Source organism: Larimichthys crocea, chromosome XIX, assembly GCF_000972845.2.
Source record: "Larimichthys crocea isolate SSNF chromosome XIX, L_crocea_2.0, whole genome shotgun sequence".
In the NCBI taxonomy this organism is placed as follows: Eukaryota; Metazoa; Chordata; class Actinopteri; family Sciaenidae; genus Larimichthys; species Larimichthys crocea.
This window is the reverse complement of record NC_040029.1, coordinates 6,357,118-6,376,229: the sequence shown is the minus strand read 5'-3', so window position 1 is coordinate 6,376,229 and position 19,112 is coordinate 6,357,118. Positions and strand designations below refer to the sequence as shown.

The 19,112-nt window shown below is 47.2% G+C and overlaps 1 protein-coding gene across 10 annotated transcripts in view; it reads right to left on the bottom strand.

The window, feature by feature from the left end:
• Nucleotides 1–1,221: 1,221 nt before the first annotated feature.
• LOC104937556 (mitogen-activated protein kinase kinase kinase kinase 4) overlaps nt 1,222–19,112 on the bottom strand; it is a 33,191-nt gene continuing 15,300 nt past the window's right edge. For 2 of the 10 annotated variants that reach the window (XM_019272751.2, XM_027291484.1), the window contains exons 4-32: nt 17,997–18,122; nt 17,678–17,788; nt 17,503–17,593; nt 16,398–16,528; nt 16,259–16,313; nt 16,095–16,173; nt 15,160–15,335; nt 14,988–15,060; nt 14,649–14,859; nt 14,398–14,559; nt 14,106–14,192; nt 12,177–12,329; nt 10,605–10,895; nt 10,155–10,255; nt 9,419–9,558; nt 9,156–9,250; nt 8,972–8,980; nt 8,008–8,186; nt 7,744–7,873; nt 7,123–7,425; nt 5,799–5,916; nt 5,417–5,587; nt 5,195–5,338; nt 4,943–5,077; nt 4,731–4,831; nt 4,492–4,641; nt 4,236–4,395; nt 4,008–4,147; nt 1,222–3,923 (exon numbers count right to left, since the gene is read on the bottom strand). In XM_019272751.2, coding sequence (XP_019128296.1) covers nt 3,840–3,923; nt 4,008–4,147; nt 4,236–4,395; nt 4,492–4,641; nt 4,731–4,831; nt 4,943–5,077; nt 5,195–5,338; nt 5,417–5,587; nt 5,799–5,916; nt 7,123–7,425; nt 7,744–7,873; nt 8,008–8,186; nt 8,972–8,980; nt 9,156–9,250; nt 9,419–9,558; nt 10,155–10,255; nt 10,605–10,895; nt 12,177–12,329; nt 14,106–14,192; nt 14,398–14,559; nt 14,649–14,859; nt 14,988–15,060; nt 15,160–15,335; nt 16,095–16,173; nt 16,259–16,313; nt 16,398–16,528; nt 17,503–17,593; nt 17,678–17,788; nt 17,997–18,122 — 3,906 coding nt within the window. In that variant the 3' untranslated portion in view covers nt 1,222–3,839. Of the gene's footprint in view, nt 3,924–4,007; nt 4,148–4,235; nt 4,396–4,491; nt 4,642–4,730; nt 4,832–4,942; nt 5,078–5,194; nt 5,339–5,416; nt 5,588–5,798; nt 5,917–7,122; nt 7,426–7,743; nt 7,874–8,007; nt 8,187–8,971; nt 8,981–9,155; nt 9,251–9,418; nt 9,559–10,154; nt 10,256–10,604; nt 10,896–12,176; nt 12,330–12,902; nt 13,807–14,105; nt 14,193–14,397; nt 14,560–14,648; nt 14,860–14,987; nt 15,061–15,159; nt 15,336–16,094; nt 16,174–16,258; nt 16,314–16,397; nt 16,529–17,502; nt 17,594–17,677; nt 17,789–17,996; nt 18,123–19,112 lie in introns of those variants that run through there. The other 8 variants (XM_027291488.1, XM_027291486.1, XM_027291490.1 and 5 more) reach the window with 8 other exon arrangements.

The following is a 19,112-nucleotide window of genomic DNA, read 5'->3' as shown; positions in this document are numbered from 1 at the left end:
TGTATTCTGTATCAGTCGTTGTCTCTTTGCAAATTGTCTTTTCTGGCTCTTTCTCACTGTGGTATCACGATTTGAAAGGTCTGAAATGATCTGACTGACTGAAGCGTCGTGGCCTTATATACCGTCCTGATGATGTCACAATGCATGTGCCTTTAATGTGTGGTTTTGCTCTGATCTGTACAGTTCCATTTGTCCCGCCCCTTTTTCTCTGATTTGTTTACATTCTAAGTCACATGGTGTAATTCAAACATAAACACATGGTTGCACTGCCAATATGGCGGCATGAAACTAGATTTGACACTGGGCCTTTGTAAAAAACAAAAACAATACAGACCACAACATTAATGTCAGACCCACCAAGGTCGATGGTCCAAGCGTAGTTGTTGAGCCACCATTTTTCTACAGCAGCCCAGAGCAAACAACCCAAAGATGATCTAGAAATGGCCTTTTTATGTGAATTTCTGCTACTTCACTGCTGGGTGCCAGTAAATCCTACACACTGGACCTGTAACAGATTTTCTTTCACCCATTAAAATCAAGAAGGTCTCATGACCCCCAGTGGTGGTCAGGAACCAGTGTTCTAGAAGACTGATGGGTTATTACACAGGCATCCATGGTTCCCAGAGTCAGATAAACTGATTTATTGTTGATTGATTAAAAAAATGAAAACATCAATAGCTGTCGTTTTTTTATTTATTTCCATGCTTGGGTTTTTATAGGCGTTTCTATCTGCTTTGTGTAGCAGAGTGGTTCTTCAAGCAAGTTAGTGCATTCGCTGGGTGGTTTCAGAGTTACAAGGGGTTTTACAACTGTAACCAATGGCCCCACCTTGTGGTGGAAGCCGTGCACAGCCATGAAAACCTTTGAGAAACTCAGTTTATGTCTGAACCAATAGCTAAGTTTGTAAAACAGCATGAGTATGAGATGTGAGTGGATTATCAGCGCTCAAGAACTTGTTACGTGCTCAAGTAATCATTGCATTAGTTCCCTTTCCCTGCCTCTTCCTATCCTCTCCATCTTTATCCTCCTGTCTTCTCTGGACCCACCTCTTCCTTCTACTCACTGCCTCTTTCTGTACTCCCTCCGCCCCTCCCTCTTTCTCTTGTCTCCTCCTCTCAGTAAACTGTCAGGACGTGCTGTTGAGTACAATAACCCCATATTTACAGCTCTCGAAACAGGTGTTTGTTCAAATGAAATGATGGAAAAAGAATGACAGCACACTGTAAATTACTTCTGATTTTATTCAATGGAAAAAAAAAGACCTTCAGGAAAATACAGTAATTCCCATAGCACACACAGAGAGGACATAAATTAGAGAGGCATGGCAGAGAGACGTCTGAGGGGAAACATGTCACCTGGCACCTGGGTGGGTGGTAGAAAACATTTGATCCACGCTGCCATGCAGCCAGGGGCACACTGTGCACGATGCAGGATGGAGAGGAATCAGTGAAATCACACTCTAGACTTGTGTAACTCATGAGCAGAAGTTGATTATTCCTGTACACAAACGTCTAAATGATAGTACAAAAAGGGAATAATACAAAATACAAAAAACAGGGAAAAACTGCCCTCAAAATAAACCATAAATATTCATATCGATGCACATTGGTTTAACAAAACAATTGCTTCTGTAAACATTTTCAACATAAGGTGTGCATTACAATTTAAAAACCACTGCAGTCTCATACTTATCTGAAGGGTTACATAATAAAAATTGCAGAAACAAGACTAAAAACTAAGTCAGAGTTAAAAATATGCCGCTTAGTTCACGCCGTCTGGAGTGGTTTTGTAACACTGCTATTAGAACGTGTGACTTTTTGCCTTCTTTGCTTTTTCACAGATGATCAAGACAAGTGAAAGCGTCTCTGCCGCTCCACCTCGGACAGTGAAGGCACCGCCGTCGCTGAGAGCAGGATCAAAGAGACGAGTTCAGGTGGAAGAGAGAAACCGGGGTTTTCTCCTTCATACAGCTGCAGGATGGATTCTACGATTTAAAACGGAGTGAGTCTAACATGAAGCCTTGTCATTTGTTTAAAAAAAATTCATTTCTAGGATGAAGTAATGATCCAGTTTAAGTTGCGTATTTGTCTCTGCAATGAGTAAGCAAACCGACAGAGGTCCAAAGATTCAGATTCTTCCAACAGTACCCAAAATCCAACCGTCTTCACTTTTAACTTGTCCAAAAACCTACAGAGGATTTTGAGCAGCTTTAAATCAGCTGGGGACCCTACTAAGGCAACCGTTCAGCTAAACATGAAGCACAAGTCTCAAAATACAATAAGTCGGATGATCGTGGGTGTGAAACGGGGCTTCAAACGTTGAAACAATTGGAGGACAATCAGCTGATTTCCTCCCACTTAGAGGAGTGTGATGTTCAAAGTTTCTTCTCAGAGCCTCTCGCTCTGTGCACACTTCCTTCCCTCACTTGTCACTTCTGCCCACTGGCCTCCATGCTACCTTAATGGCCACCTGCTAATTCTGCATGTCTAATTCACAGTTTATCCTAGCCCTACTTATGACTGACCCTTAAAGGAAAAATCCACATGAAAAACAACAAGCTTTTGGTAATGCAGCTCACATTTCTGGGTCCGTTTTGGGGTTTTTGGTGGCGTGTGTTTTTAATGTTTCCAGTAGAGCGACAGAATCTGCAGACAGAGGCCACGTGAAAATGAGCAACCGGAATCGACAAATAAGATTAAGGAGAAGCCAAAATTGCAACAATTCATCACAGACTGAAGATACACTGTGTGGATTTTTCCTTTAAAATTCATCTATGGGTGTGTCCTGCGTCCTTATGCTTTATTTATGTGCAGCAAGTCACATACAAAATATACAGTGTATGAAAAAACCGGGGCTAATTGTGTCAACACCAAAGCAACATGCTGTCATAAACAGGGCTACTTCTGTCCGACATGACCTACAGTACGCGAGGCAATGCGGTAAAAGTCGAGAAAAGTGTCTGTAAAACCCAGGAGAGTCTGAAGCCCACGAGGTTGATGTAGTTAGTATCCAGTACCCTGTATTTAATGGATTTATCAAGAAGGTCCCTTAAAAATAATCTTCACTTCAAGGAGGAGAAGGCAAAAAAAGTGAAGACACAGAGGCAGATTTACATGTCAAGCGTTATTTAAGGGAGGAAAACTGTGAACTAGTGTTAAACGACATGCTTGACGTGAAAATCTACCGTGGTGGGAATAAGAGTTAATTTTTACCTGAACGGGATCTGGACTAAACGCAGCTACGGAACAGCTCCACTCGAGGTGTGGCACGTTAACAGTATTCGCCTTCTTTGATGCGGCAAAAAAAAAAAAAAGAGGCTGCGTTTAGCCTCGTTATCGTCCCGTTGGTTACATGCTCAGTGTTTTTCCTCCGTTCAACACACGTACACGATGCAAAGTTTTACTATGACACATAAAGATTTACCATCGACAAGCAACAGATCCCACGTCCTGCAGAGGAAGAGGAGCAGGGGATCGGCTCAAAAGTTGGGCAGCGGGAGGGTGGGGGAAGTTAGGTGAGAAAAACCTGGAGGCTGGTGGGGGGTTTTCTGTTGTCGTAATATTGGTTAATAGTACACTCGGTGTGACTTGTGACGACGCAACACAAACAGATCACACCCCACACAGAACACACAACCATGCTCTCCCTCTCGCTTCTTTTCATGGTTACAGTCCAATCGGTTTGTTCGCCCGAGCAGGTGAGAGGAAGCCGTCCCCCTCGGGGTCTCAGGCTCAAGGCGATTCTCTTCTTCGTCGTCATTGGTCATAGTCACAATCGTCATCTGTTTGTCTCCGCTTCGGTTTGGGATCGTCGCGTCGGCTGGTGTGGTGGGATATCGACTACCAGCTCATAAGAGAAGTGCGTCCCAGGGTCATGAAATACACCTGGCTGGCTCCTCCAGGACGCACGGAGGCAAAGAAAACCTGCCAGACAGACAGACATCGACATGAGAGAAATACAGGGAAGATGGAAAGAAACAGAAGAAAGAGAGGGCGTCCTGTCCTTACCTTGTCATTCCTCTCGCACAGGAACTTGAGTCTCTGGGCTCTCTTGTGCATGAAGACGCCATCCAGGTGTCCCGTCTCAACTGAGCGGATCTCTATGGCCTTCTCACCCCAGCCCATGATCTGGTTCGACCTAATGTAGGCTGGTCAGACACAGAAGAGCAGGGGTGTGACGCGAGGATTCATTACAAACACTGACTGCTGCCGAGGAAACCTAAAGCCCCCACTTACCCACTGAAGTTGGCATTTCTCCCCACTGCAGCACCACATCCTTGGTGATGCGTCCGTAGGTGTTGACGTACACGCCCTCGTCCTCGTAACAAACCAGCAGCTCGATCCCGTCAGTGTTGGGCAAGATGATGATGGCATGGCACTGAATGCTGGTCTGGATCTGAGCGAGAAAAAAGAAAAAAGGGGAAGAAATTAAAGAAAGAGGAAAAAAACAGCATTAAAAGCGAGGTGTGATGAGATGGCGGCGAGTGCTTACATGTGTGGGCAGGTAGATGTCGTAGACAGCGCCGGAGTCCACATCCACAGCGTGGAAGCCTGAGCAGGAGCCGTAGATGACCTTTAACCTCTGACCTTCCTCCACAGTCAGGTCAACCAGCAGAGGTTTGTGCACCAGGTCACCGAAAGACTGAAGACAACATGAATAAACGAGTTAGTCGGATCAACTCAAAACACGTTATTATACTTCATCCAGATCAATTTGGGGGCCGTGCTTACCTTAAAGGCCATGAATTTGTGGTAGGGTTTGGGTGCCCAGGCGTACACCTCCACCGCGTTCTTCAAGGCCAACACCAAAAACTTAATCCTCTCGTATTTCACTGCAATGGAAAGTGAGTCATTGGTGAGTGATGGCATCGATCCACGTGGGAATTATTAACAAATCCTGGTCCGGTTTAAGCCTCTCTAGGTGTGGAAGTGTGGAAACGTACCGACTTTGTAGTGGACGCAACCCTCCAGGTCGCCCACGTTAACCCAACCCTGCTTCTTCTCCACCTCAGGGTCGTTGTGCAAAATCTTGTTTCTCAGCCACGACAGGTAATAAACTCGCAGCTTGTTCTTTTTACCTGCCAGAGGTGGAGATCGATTGAGAGGAAGAAGAGAGGGAGTTGCAATCAGTTTCAAAAGGTTTCAGCATTTGTAGCTTTTTGAAGCAAGTTTAATCCTCAAACTTGACATCGTACCTGATATAGTGACCAAGACATTGAGTCCTTCCAGGACATCCATCTGCTGGATGCGTCGTCTGTTGATCAGGGGGTAGACCTTCCCTTGACCGCTTCGGTCCAGCAGCATCAGACCGCTCTCTGTCCCCACCAGCAGGTTCACTCCTGGAACAGTCCAAGAGTTAGTCGAGCTAGACACCTACAGCACCAACTGAGGCGAAGACATCATTCCCTACCACTTACCCCAGAGTGCAGCACACAGGATCTCAGAGTTGAACCTCTTCTTGTACTTGCGAATCTCTGGCGTGTCGCTCGGCGGGCGCGTGTTAACCGGGTTGACGTTGACCACTGAGCCTTTGCGGGACGGGTCGGCCCTCAGCGGGTCCGCCAGCCGTCCGTCCTGCCCAAATCCTGCTGAAAGTGGGGAGCACAGGGTAGAGGTCAGTTTATTAAATCATCATCACTTTTATAAACACTAATGTGTAGTTTACAGCTTGACTCATCACCTCCACTCAGATGTTTTCTTTATCAGTGCTGGGGAAAAAATGTGGGTGACCTTCTGACCTTCTGTCATTGCGGGGAAGTGAAGCATGTTTTCAATTTGCTCAGTTAGTTGGCCACCTACCCATGTTGTTGAGGGAGCTGCCGCTGGATGGAGAGATCTGGAGCAGGCGGGGGTCGATGAAGGGAGTGAAGGAAGAGGAAGACTTGTGTTTGGACATGGAGTTGCTTTCCGACTGCGACTGAGAGAGATTTAAGACATTTAGAGAACAGAAACCTTCAACTTGTACAAGCACTAAAGATTGTTACAGTGATTTGTCGACTGAATTTATAAAACTGACAGTGACTGTTGATTTAATCTACAATAGCAACGAGGCTCCCCTTCAGTTCTGAACCTCGGAGGGCTCATAAAACAGCGCTCACGCCAACTTGTGTTCAAGTTCATGACATCTCAGATGAAAAAAAGACGACGTGCAGTTAGTTCGTCTTGAAGCCAGCGAGGACAACAGAAATGTTAAGAGAGGAAAAAACAACATGTGCAACAAGAAGGAAATGAGTCGTGGGAAGTGAGAAATGATCCAAACAGCGGCTGCTGTGAAGTGTTAGAGGAAAAAGCTGCTCTTAGTAAAGTACAGAGGAGGGTCGTAAATCCACCACCCAAGATGTGTGTTGTTTGCAACGCTGCAAAAGAGATGATAAACTATATTAATCAGCATTAAACATAACTGATCTCTCTAGGTAGGTCATGCGTGCATGAGGACTCGCAGTCCATCCTGGATTTGACGCACTAAAAATTTAAACTCGTCCCATTTCACCCTCGACCATCACACCAGGCATGCCATCACCCAACACTGCTAAAACTACTCAGAAATGGTTCAAATGTTATAACGGCTTGTTGGTTTGGTCCGCCCTGACCACGTTCTACCACCAGGAGGCACCAGTGTTAGCAGCTACACAGTGCAATGCAGTGAATTGCAGGAGGGGGAAGGAGGGTTGCAGCCCAAAACCAGGTGTCAGCCAAGCCAGAAGGGGGCAGAGGAGAGCCAGAGGTGAGCCAGGAGGACACAGAGGAGGGTGAGGGAGGGGTGAGGAGGTGAGATGGGGCAGGATAGGGTGCAAGAGAGGCTCCGACCGACCGACAGTCGAGGACTGGACGGCAGGTTTGTACAGGCTTAGAGATGGAGGTGTGTTTGCTACATTAATGAATCCTGCATAAATGAAAAGCAAAAGCAAATCGTTTATTTTACCTAGCTTCACGTCCAGGGAGAGGATTGTCATATAAGACTGTCTCTATAGCGGGAAACTTACTAATGAAGCATTAAATCTTTCCTCATCTTGGACAGAAACTAGATAAAAACAAAACGATCGCACCAAATCTGCACGTCTAAGCCTGCACGCTCTGCGGCGGTCCGTTCCTCGGTTGTCTCGCCGACGTGAGGGCAACATACCTCGATGGCAGTGAACTTGTCCAGGGGGTTCTGTGGGGACATGGCAGGACTGGCATAGCTAGATGATGAGGGGAAGGAGGAAGAGGAGGAGGACGAGGAGGAGGAGGAAGGGATGGTTGTGGAAGAGGAAGGGGAGTGATGGCTCTGCTGGATAAGGTCTGGTAGGTGGTGTATGCGGCCTGCAAAGCCGTTTTTCTCTGGCAGGCCGTGGCCGAGGGGTTGGGGCTGGTCGTGGCCGTGGCCAGGGCCAGCCGAGGAAGATGAGGATGAGAGATTGACCAACCGCTTTATGTCAACGGTGCTCTGGAAGCAAGAACAGGCACACTTGGGCTTGAGGCAAGCAGGTGGAGGACGTTTCGTATTCTCTCCTCTTACCCCCGTCATCACATAAGATAATCTTTCATCTCTCAGAACAGTTTATAAGTATCAGAATTATTAATTACCAATGTGAAATGTGAAGCAGCAAGTCTATAAATGATGACAGAAAAAAGGTTTAGGAAGACAGGAGAAATGGTGGAGAATGAGTGGATGAACATGGACGCTGGATGACAAATGACATTTCCATAATTTCAGAAAAAGACCTGTCTCGGTGTTGAACTAAGAAGTCCCGTCTCCTCTTACCTGTCTGATGACCAGCGTGCCATCCTTGGAGGGCGTGATGGCTTGGTCGCTCTCCGAGTCCTCAACCAGCATGGTCTTAGCGGACTCCGTCTCCCCGTTACTCAGCCTCCTGCAGAAGCCGTGAAGATATCTGATGTTCGTAACCAGACCAGCGTTAACAGTCATGCAGAAAAGCCATGCAACACTGACCGGTCTGACAATATCTCATCGTAAGTTGCGATTCTGAATTTGAGACCAAAATCATTTAATCACAGTTCTACCTACCCAGCCCTCGAGTCCTCAGCTCCGGAGGTGGACTCGTCTCCCGCCTCCTGATCCACCTCCTCTTCATCTTCATCGTCAGTGGTGCCCGACTCCTCGCTCGAGGAGGAGTAGTCGGTGACCTTGTGGGGAGGCCTCACGTCGTCTACGGCACGGAGCTCCTTCGCTAGAGCTGTCAGATCCTACGAAGGAACGGGAAGAAGATCTTAGAAGGACAGGAGTCGGAAAGTTTGGCAAAACTCAGGTTGTCTGGAAAGATTATTTATGCAATGAGCAAAAATCACAATGCTTAAATATAATCGACTCATCTTGAAGAGAATCACTGCATAACTCGCTTTCTAGACAACCTGAGCGGAGCCCTTGAAGTCATCCCTCCTCCTTCATATAAACTGTTCAACTAACATGCATCTGCAACCTCTGATCAGTGTAACAGCTTGAAACCTTTAAACCTGGGCGTAGATTCCAGTTAGTCTAGGATGCTGTGAGTTAATATCTAGCGTCCACGTCTTGTAACCACGTTGCCCTGAGCTCGTTTTCCCCTGCAGACCGCCTTGTAAGGTCAGCGACGAGCAAGAAGAGGGAGGAGGGATTCTTCCCTGACATGCTCAACAAAGCAAATGGGCCACATTTTATCCGACAACAAAGCCAGGTGAGATTAGGTGCCATTCTGGCAAGTGCAGGGAAACAAGAGGTGTGTGTTTGCATTCAAATGTGCACGCATTCAAATCAGGCTGCTGCCGAGGGTTAACCCTTCCAGCGCTGCCGACGGCAAGCGATAAAGTGACAAAGAACGGTGCAGGAGCGAGGGAGGATGCCAGCAGGAGCACATCACAGGCGGAAAAAGGACGACATTAATCCTCACAAAGGAAGAACGGTTCTTTTAATCGCAGATCTTTATCGTATAATGCAACGAGCAGGGCAATGGGTGCAAGCAATAGCAAAAGTGTGATTATGTGATCTCGCTTACCGCGTCACCCTAAGAGGTTCCCCAACAACCACGAACCATTGGATTCATGAGAAGTTGCACACACACCAGGTGGTTGAATAATTAGAGTAGTGGAAAACAGAGAAAGTGGGAAAAACAAGAAAACAGTTTTCACCTATTCAGCATCAAACAAGCTTCACCAGCGCTTTAGTAACAGAGGACTTACAGCTGGTCGAGTAGGTCTGGCAAGGTTCTTTTCATCTTGTTTTTTGGGAACGTTTTCAGGCCGCTGGAGAGGCGACCCTTCAGATTTGGAGGAAGCTTTGAGGGGACAAAAGGGAGCAGAGTTAGTGAGGGGAAACAGATCTTCCAAAGAGCGCGAGCAGAGAGCACACAGCGCAGCAATGAGTGAAAACTGTATCCGTGTACTAATAATGATGTAATAATAAAAAGTTAGTAGAGTTAGTGAAATGCAGCCGAGTACAGTACCAGGGGACTCACAGCGTGGCCTGAAGCGGTCTCCAGGACTGGCTTGGGATCCAGAGTTGGAGGAGCCGGAGGAGCTGCCGCTGCCCGGCCGAGGCTGCAGCTTCTCCACTCGGTCCCACAGCGGACGCTGCTCCACATTACTGCCACAAAGAACAAACACGACAGCGATCATTTACAGTACACCGAGGGGACAAATGTTCTATCTAGTTTTCAGGATTTGCTACAAAGGTTATCCCTTATCTTAATTAAATGTAAAACATATGTTTTGTACCTTTGATCTGGACTCTTCTCCCTCCCCCCCCCAATGTTTTTGTGTCTAAGTGACTAATGGTGACAAGAGTTATTGAAATTGGTCCAGTATTGAGCAAGAGCGCTGCAGTCACCAGCAACACAACTGCCTGCAATGTAATTCTTCAGGGCAATAGTCATTTTACCTCAGAACATCCTTCTTTCCTCTGTTTGTCTTTCCACTAACCATCACCAACTCCAACACCGACTAATAAGGCTTTACACTCGACCTCCCTCTCACTCCTCTTAAGATATTATCACAACTAACTCGCTGAATTCAGGGTTTCTTAGACACAAAAACACGAGTAGAGAGAGAGAGAACAGAGTCCAAGCTGGAAAAATATGGAAGTTATCCTCATTTTTAACATCCTATAATATTCAGTTTAAATGTGCGCAACTGCCTCATGAGTTTGACAACAGCTACATAATCCCAAACCTCTTTTCCTACCTGCCAGCGTTCCTCTGTCCACCCTGGTTGCTGGGCTGTGATGGCAAAGGGGACTCCCGGCGTGACAGCACCGGAGACCTGGATGTTGTCCTCACCGGGACCTGGAGGAGACAGATTCAACACATTATCCCATAAAAAGGACACCAACAAATGAATATCGACACAAATATAAATCCATGTTCAGCCAAATAAAAACCACAGCTGCAGAAAAACACAATGCCGCATCATGAAGCATGACACGAGAAGCCCCAACACACACTAAGAATGGGATGTGTATCATGTTAAATCAACCTTTTAGTCTCATTTGTAGTCCTATAAAAGTAAAATGGAACACAGCACGGCACAAACAAACACACAGCAGTATGATAAGCAAGGTGATCGGCATGAGGAGGAGGGAGAGTCGAGGTAAGGAAAGGGACGGGGGGAGGGGGGCCCTCATCGGCTCCTTACCTTGGGAGGTACCTCCTCGCTGCTGGCCTGGTGTTCGGCCCTAGTGTGGCCCTGAGGGTGGTGGAGGGGAGGTTGGGGCTGGGGGTCAGTGCGTGCGGGCGATGGGTGGTGGTGTTGGTGGTGGTGATGGTGGGGTTCCTGGGAACGCAGGTGGAGTTGTGCAAAGCTAGAGGTCACGCCGCCGGGCTCGCTGAAGGACTGGGAGCGAGAGACCACGGGCGGAGGAGGAGGAGGAGGAGAGGGGGCGGCGCTGTTGCTGCTTTTTAGAGCGGCCATGTGGGACCACTGGACCTTTTAGGGAGTGAGGGGAGGGAGGAGGGAGGAGGAAGAGGAGGAGGAGGAGGGGAGGTGAAACAAGCAGACAACACAGTGAGACATGAGGGAAGATGTTTGTGGCTTTTCACATACATGTGCTTAGATAGATAGATACACATGCATACAAACAGACAAAGCACGACACGATGAGCTTCACTCAGAGCCATTGTCTGGGCTTTAGAGGGATGCAAACACTTAAAGGAATAGTTCACCATGTTGGGAAATATGAAGCTAAAAACATTTTGTTTTTTTGCACAAATTAAACAAACAAGATAAAACTCGAGCTTCAGAGGCGGTGCTGGTTTTACCTCCAGACAGAACCAGGCTCGCCGTCTACCCCTAGTTTTCAGGCTCTATGCTGAGCAATACACTGGCTCCAGTCTCATATTTAGAGAATGGTGGCGCCTTTCTTCCCTAAAATGACAAACTATTCCTTTGACATGACTCCTGGATGTGTTTTCAGGATCACAACAGTGATAATTTAATTGTATTTGTAGTTTTTATGTTGCAAAAATATCAAAATCCTATGTATGATGTGATTAAAGTAGAAATTGTACTGTTGCTCAGTGGTGTGTTGTGTGTAAAAGGTCCAGAAAGGTTTTAAACACTCGTGATCAAGTGCGCGCTCCTTGTTTGCTCACGGGAAAGAAAAATGTCAGGAGAAATGATGGGAGGAGGGATGAGGTTTGGTGAGTGAACTACTTTACAGTCTCCTCTTGAATCCTGGATCGAGTCCAGACCTACTTCTCTGCGACATGAACTAGCCAGATCTCTCTGACCCCTTTTTACTACCGAGGCGACCGGCTCGGTCATTTGCAGCAGTGGGCTTCCTGTGTGGCCGAACGTTACTCAAGAAATCAAAAAAAGTGAGCCGTTTCTTCATCTCTGTCGTCCCAAACAAACCGGAATCATAAAATCACTTCCTATGCTGAAAGAACTACTTCATATTGAGCTTTCATATCAGATCAGATAATTTTCCAGTTAATGGGTTTTTAATTAATTAATCAAATATAATTGGGGTCAAAAAAATTCAGAAATAATGGAAATTTACACCGTTTCCTGTCCATCTAGATCTGATTTGTTGTAGTTTCATTACTTTTCCTGTCCATCTAGATCTGATTTGTTGTAGTTTCATTACTTTACACGTCACCTAAACAGAGGAAAGATTGAAGGCTAAAACTCTGGTCCAACAGATGAACCCAAATCCAGCATTGTGGGAGGAAGAGAGAGGAAAAGAAAGGAGGAGGAAGGAGTTACCTGAGGCTCCATGGGCCGGTGCATGGCGGAGGCCTCGGAGGAGGAGCCGCCATTGGAGAACGGTTCAGAGGAGCGGGGAGGCAGAGGGGGCTGCTTGGGAGGAGGGGCGGTCTGAGGGGAGCCCTGAATGTTCTTACGGTACCGCTCGTCAGCCTGGGATGAGGGGAACGCACAGGAAAGAGATGCAAACGAGGGTCAGAGGAGATGCTTCAGTGATCAAGCAGAAGGGAACCGTCTGAAGTTTCAGATTAAAATAGTTCCCATCTCCTTGTTTTTAGGAGTCTTATATGTCATGGTAAGAAACTTTCATATTTGACATTAAACATGCTTGAAGCCCATTCGAGGCAGCCGTACAGACACACAGACAGGACTCTGTCAAACAAATACATCCCCGAAGACGCTTCTGAGTGCTTAACGGTGGGAAAGACCTTTGTTAATGACACGGAACAGATCTGTCGATGACGGGGAGACGCCGCTTGGGGCGTCCCACGGGTTAGTCTGGGCCTCAGACATCCACATGCAACGGCCCGATCCACACACAGAGAGTGAGAACAGCCATATCGAAGAATAATATCACAGGATCCAAGATCAAGAGAAATTTCTAACACCTGTGGTTGTTCTGAGGAATGAAAACTTACAGGAAGTTAAAAAATAAAAGCCTAAAAGATGCTCATGTAAGCAAGAAATTAATTATTTTTGGTTTTACTGGATTTTTTTTCCTTTCTCCCATAATTAAACATGAATTATTTCTCTTACTCTTGCCTAGCCTGCTTCAAGTGATAATTAAGACGAAAACATTTCAAACATCCTCCGGTTTTAGTAGTCAAGGAGACTAGCAACACTGCAAGTGAGAGCGAGTGCCAAGAGAGAGTGGAGGAGAACAGCTCGGGTTTATTCAGGACATAAAGAAGGCTGCCTGCTGCTGGTGGTGGTGGTGGTTGCGAGCCTGTGTGTTCCCATTCTCCACTGTACACCCTACTTGTTCTGGCCTGTAACAAATCGGTTATTGGTTTAAAAATTGTTTTGATTTGCTGCTCGCACCACCTCTATCATCACGATCACTGAGGGCGTGTGTGAAGACAAGCAGGAAGAAGCTGGAAAGAGCAGGCAGCAGGGGGTGGCAGGCGGAGCCGAGGAGGACGTTCACCTCTCTGATAGGCTGAGGAAGATGGCTGACGGGCTCTGCCGGCCTATCAGGTTCCAAACTTTCTGCCTGGGGAGGTTCGGAGTCGGTGGGGGTTTCAGTCTGAACTGGGCTGGGGGTAAGGGAGTTCAAGAGCTCGCTAGGGCACGTTTCGTCAGTCTGTTCTGGTGGCGGCGGCGGCAGCGCCTGGGACTGGGGGCTATCCGAGGGGACTGTCTGAGGGGCTCTGGAGGACTCGTAAGCGCCTCTGGCTACAGAAGCAGTGCTATCAAGGACCTGAGCTTGAGGGGTTGGGGTGAGGACTCTGTCAGGGGGCAGGGTGGAGGTCTGTGGAGGTTTGCTATGGTCTGAGGGGACTTTGGTCTTGTCGCCAGGCTGCTGTTTGGATTCGTGCTGAAGCGACAGCAGGTAGGCCTGCTCCTGCTGCAGGCGCTTGTGGAGTCGCTCGGCCTTGCGCTGCTCCTCGAGCTCCCGCCACTTGAACTCCTATTGCAGAGTGTGGGGTTGATTCAAGGCGGTGAGAAGACCTGACGCCGACCTGACAAACTGACTAAACATCTGTGCAATCTCTTACATCTTTTCCTTAAAAACATTTATTTTCTGACAGCTTTTGTCTGTTTCACACTGCAAAACAAGTCTCTAAAATATGTCAAACTTTAACAAAACATTAACAGATTGAACTGTTTTATTATTATTTCACTCATAGTTTAACTTCGTACATAGGCAGCAGTGTTATAGACAAGAGTGGAGGTTATATGCGGTGTGTGTTTGTGTGTGTGACTGACCAGCAGCATGGCCTGTTCACGGAGCAGCTGCTCCTGCAGCATCTCCAGGTGTCTCTGCTCCTCCTCCAGCTGACGCCTGATGTACTCCTGCCGATCAGAGAAAAGCACAGCAGCCGGCGTCGTTAGTGAGCATCCAGTGTGAGATGAAATATGATATCCAGCTTCACATCCTGTGTGCTGTCTCCATTTCTGATTGGTGGTGTGAAATTGACAGGCGTGCCACAGCCCTTAAGAGCGTCCATGCCTGATACATCCAAGACATTCTACGTAAAAAATATATTTTGAATCTGACCTGTTCGCGATCATTCCGTCTCTTCTCGTCTTCGGCCCGCCGACGTTCCTCCTCTTCCTTACGTCGACGATCCATCTCCTCTATACGTCTCTTGTCCTCTTGCTCGCGGCGACGCTGCTCGCGCTCCTGTTGCCTCCTCATCTCCCGTTCGCGACGCTGTTGCTGTGGGGGACAGGAGGCAAAGAAATGTCAAAATCTCTTTCTGATCAGTCTCATCTCTTGAAACCTCTGTGACAAAAAAAATATCCTACCTCCTCCAGCCGCCTCCTCTGCTCCTTCTGTTGCTCGATACGTTTCTGCCTCTCGGCCAGTAGTTGGCGTTTGTACTCCTCTTGCTCCCGGAGCTGCTGCTCCTGGAGGAGCTGCTGGCGGCGGAGCGCTTCTGAACGTTCCTTGTTCTCCTGCTGCAGCCGGATGAAGTCGCGGCGCAGAGTTGACTCACCTGGCACATTGACAATAGAACTGGACAACGGGAGGAAACGGGACACAGCGGTTAGATAAGCGAGACACTACGTAAGCTGGTTCCAAAAAAGTTGGGTGGCGGGTAGGTAGACTTGGTTTTTAAAGGCGTGGTCACTACTAGAGCATACCTGGGCTCTCCCTCCTGCTCTGGAGGATCTTCTTCCTCCTCCTCACTGCCACTGTACTCGTACTCAGTCTCATCTGGACATAAGAAAACGTTGGAATCAGAACTCAAGGTAAACTTTTACCCGTTTTCTGTGTCAATAAAACAGAAAAAAACAAAAAGCAGTTATGTCATACCCTTCTCTCCCCTCTTCTTCTTGGTGCGGTCGATGTGGTCTTTGAGCTGAATGCGGACTTGCCTCTCGTTGGGCTGGTCTCGGATGAAGGGGTGCTTGAGCAGCTGCTCTGTCGGGGGGCGCTGCGTGTAGTTTTTCACCAGGCAGCCCTCGATGAAGCTGAAAAACTTTTTGGACCTGTTTGGATTGTAAAAAAGGACGAGCGAGTCAAACAAAGAGAAACCACGCATGACGGAGAGGGTGACGTATAAAAAGAGACAGCGGACAAATATTTCAGCCGTGAAAGGATCCTGAGTAAAACGGACGTTTGTGCAAACAAGCTCTGAATCAGTCAACAGTCCCTCCATTGCACAACAGCCTCTTGTTTCTCCATGTTAATTGAGGTTTATACATGTAGACAGGCAGAAGTGAACCTATCATTGCGCATATAGCGTGAAAACTGTGAAATGTGGGGCGCAGCACAATGAAATCATCGCCACTGCACCTGCTGCCTTTAAGGTGTCACCTTCAGCAAACAGCAAAAACAATGATGTAATACGAGCTCGGATACATAATAAAGTAGAAGCCCATCCACACTGCAACTTCTGTTGAAGTAGGAACTAATTCATCTCAGCTCAAAAGAAAAAAAAAGTTTTTTTCCGCAGCGCTGCAGTGTGTGCCAGGAGAGGCTGAACCTGCCAGAGCAGGTGTACCACAGCTGTTCAGCTCAGCAGTAAAGCTCAGAGGAAAGTCCAAGCTCTGATTAAAGCCTCTGCGGCTGCCTGCTCTGATGTCAGATAAAAATCCCCCAAAAAAAAGAGCAGAAATAAAGAGGCCAAGTAGGAAATCTATACATAAAAATATCTCGTAAAAACCTCCTGTGAATGGATTTCGAGGGTGAAAAGCTGATCGGAAAGGATAGAAACGCTCACACGTGCGCAAAGAAGTGGTACTCACCATTTTTTAGATTTGAGTCTAGGAGGAGGGTTTCTTGGAATGAGGAAGAGCGCACGCATCGGGTGCATGTCACAAAGCGCTGGAAGAAGACACACAGATCAGTAAGAATCCAAGAGGCTGAACCAAAACAAACATACCGATATGAACAAAAAAACGGTACTCACGTGGCGCTCCTTCAGCCATTTCAATAGCTGTGATACCGCAAGACCACAGATCACTCTGCAAGAAAAGATGCCGCCCGTTAAACAAAGCCACTACGAGCACAGATCAAGCGTCAAGTCAAGGTCTGGCGGAGGCTCTTACTCTGTAATCGTACGTGGCGTCTGGGTTCTCGTCGCAAGCGATGACCTCAGGTGCCATCCAATAAGGGGTCCCGATGAAGGTGTTCCTCCTCCCCACTGTCCGGTCGAGCTGAGCGCTCACGCCAAAGTCCACTAGAGGGATTAATGAGAGTGAACACAGTCAGCGAGGAGAGACTGACGGCTTTCATTACTGCGACCAGTCACAGCTTAAGTGCAAGTTTTCATTCTTTCTTGAAATCAAAGTTCATTTCTGACACCAGCAATAGACGTATTTAAATTCTGTAATTACCTCTCTATATAGCAGTCCTCATGGTTGATGGCGGGGTCCGCCATTCCAATGAGGGAGTCTAATTGTCTACCAAATGCATGAGGGACTCACGGGAAATGCTAACGATCAAAAACTATGAACTGAAGTGGGTCAAAATGATCCAGAGTGTTGAATTGTAGTTGAGTTTTTAAACACTGGTTTGTGCGGGAAGATGATGTTCTAATTTTAGTGTGCAACAACAACAATGACTGCATGTCAAAACGAGCGACTCTGATATGGTCTGAGTCACGATCTGTGTTTGGCTGGACAAAATCAATTTATAAAGGCAGATTGTAGGAAGAATGGCTGCTGAATCACAGCGCTACAATGGACAAAAAAAAAAAGAAAACAGATGCGATCAGACACGTAAACTCCTGCCATCCACTGCCCTGCTCTAATATTTTGTAAATGTGGTGAAACAAGTCAATTGACACTGTCTGTCTTTGGTTGTGGAACCTCTGAGAAAGGTCCTTTATCTCAATCAGCTTCAATATTCGAACAAAGTCTGTCGTCGTTTGGGTTATTTCACATAAGACACTTGGACAACTGTCCTTTCTTTTCTCCCAGAGTCCTGAAAAAGCAGATAAACTGAGATTTAAAGTGGAAAAACCTATGCGTATCTACTGATAAATATGCCAATAACCTCGAGATATGCCCTCTAAGACCGTTGATTCTGATTGATCCAACATTTCACCGCGTTTCTCACGAGGTTGTAAACTTTCCATCTGGGATGACCCAAAATTAGACAACTGACCTCAGAAGAAGTTAAGCACACAACGTACGGAAATAACCCGCTCACCTAGTTTGACTTCAGCATTCTCGGTCAACAGGACGTTCTGGCCCTTGATGTCACGATGGATGACGTGGTGAGCATGGAGGTGGGCAAGACCCTGTGGAGGAGGAGAGAGTGGTGAGTGGTGAGGAGAGGAGAGGAGAAGAAAGGAGAGGAGAAGAAAGGAGAAGAGGAGACTCACCCTGAGGATCTCTCTGGAGATGTAGGCGATCCAGTCTTCCTTCAGCTGGTTCCCCTTGGTGTTCTTCACCAGGTCTGTGATCGAACCAGCTCCACAGAACTCCATCACCAACTAAAAGAAACAAGATACGAATCGTGAGGAGATGAGGGATTGTAAATATAAGGAAACTAGAAGAAAATGCTCAAGGACTTGGGGGAAATTAGAAATATCACAGAGCTTAAGAGAGCTAAAAAGGTAAAGTGGTGAAGGAAATAATCACATTTTCCTTCCATAACTCTCAAACTCAACATTCATTTCTCAAACGGATTCAAGGACTTACCCAGAGCTGGTCATCGTGTCCCGGGGGGCTCTTTTTAATGAACGCGCCGTAGTAGGTGGCTATGTTTCGGTGGTGGGAATACTTCTTCAGCATGTTGATCTCCAGTTTAATTTCCTCCTCTTCATCCTAAACAAACACACGTTACAGATGTGTGAGCATTGGCCTTTAATCAACAGCTCGTTTCCAAAATCAATTCACTTTCATACTTCGGCTCAGAGCAAGTGTCAAACTATGCGACGACGCCCTGCCGTGGTTACAGGCCTCATTTTTTTGACGTGCGACTATGAAACAATGCAGCAGGAGCAGTCTGTCGGCCGGCTAATGATTCCTTTGTTTATGGATTAATGATGCATGAGTGACTCTCTTTGTGAGCTGATGTGTACAGTAGCCATTATCGTAATAATAAATAAAAAAAAGCACTAAGCATACATTAGATCGATGGCAAGTCCAGCACAGATAGGCGAGTATCAGGCTAACATCCTGTACAGAGCTGGGTGTTGGATCACTCGGTGCCTACAATCTAAAAATCAGACTTAAATCAGCTGTCAGATGGAGCCTGGGGGTTCAGCTTTCTGTCCACTATCACATCCTGATAAAAAGGTCACAGCTAGCTGCAGCTCTAACTCCCCGCGTGCACCCAATAGCGACTTGACAATGATTAATAGTGACACGCTAATTAAGACACATGCGGGGATCGGCCCGCGAGTGGTTTGCTTTATGGTTCCACGGCCTCTCCTATAGGAAGTACAGTAGGGTGGGAGGAGGGGTGGTGTGCTGCATTATCACTGCAGACTACAGTGTGCGGGGTTTGCGTCTTTACATTTTAATCATCACCACAAATGTGGTGAAAGTAAGAGAAGTGTGCACCGTGTGTACGAGGCGCCTATATCAAAATGGCAGTTGGCTGTCCGTGCAGGCGGCCATACTGCTGCTGCATGACTCGTTTGAGTTGACGTAAGCCTTTCTGCCTCACCCTCCCTCCCTCTCTCCCCCTCTGCCATCCATCTATCCACCCACCCACCTCTCTGCTGTGCAGCTGTTGGATTATCACACTCCCCGACAGTGAAAGCCTCGCTGCCACAAGTCAGGTGGTGAGGGGAGAGGATAGGGGGGGGG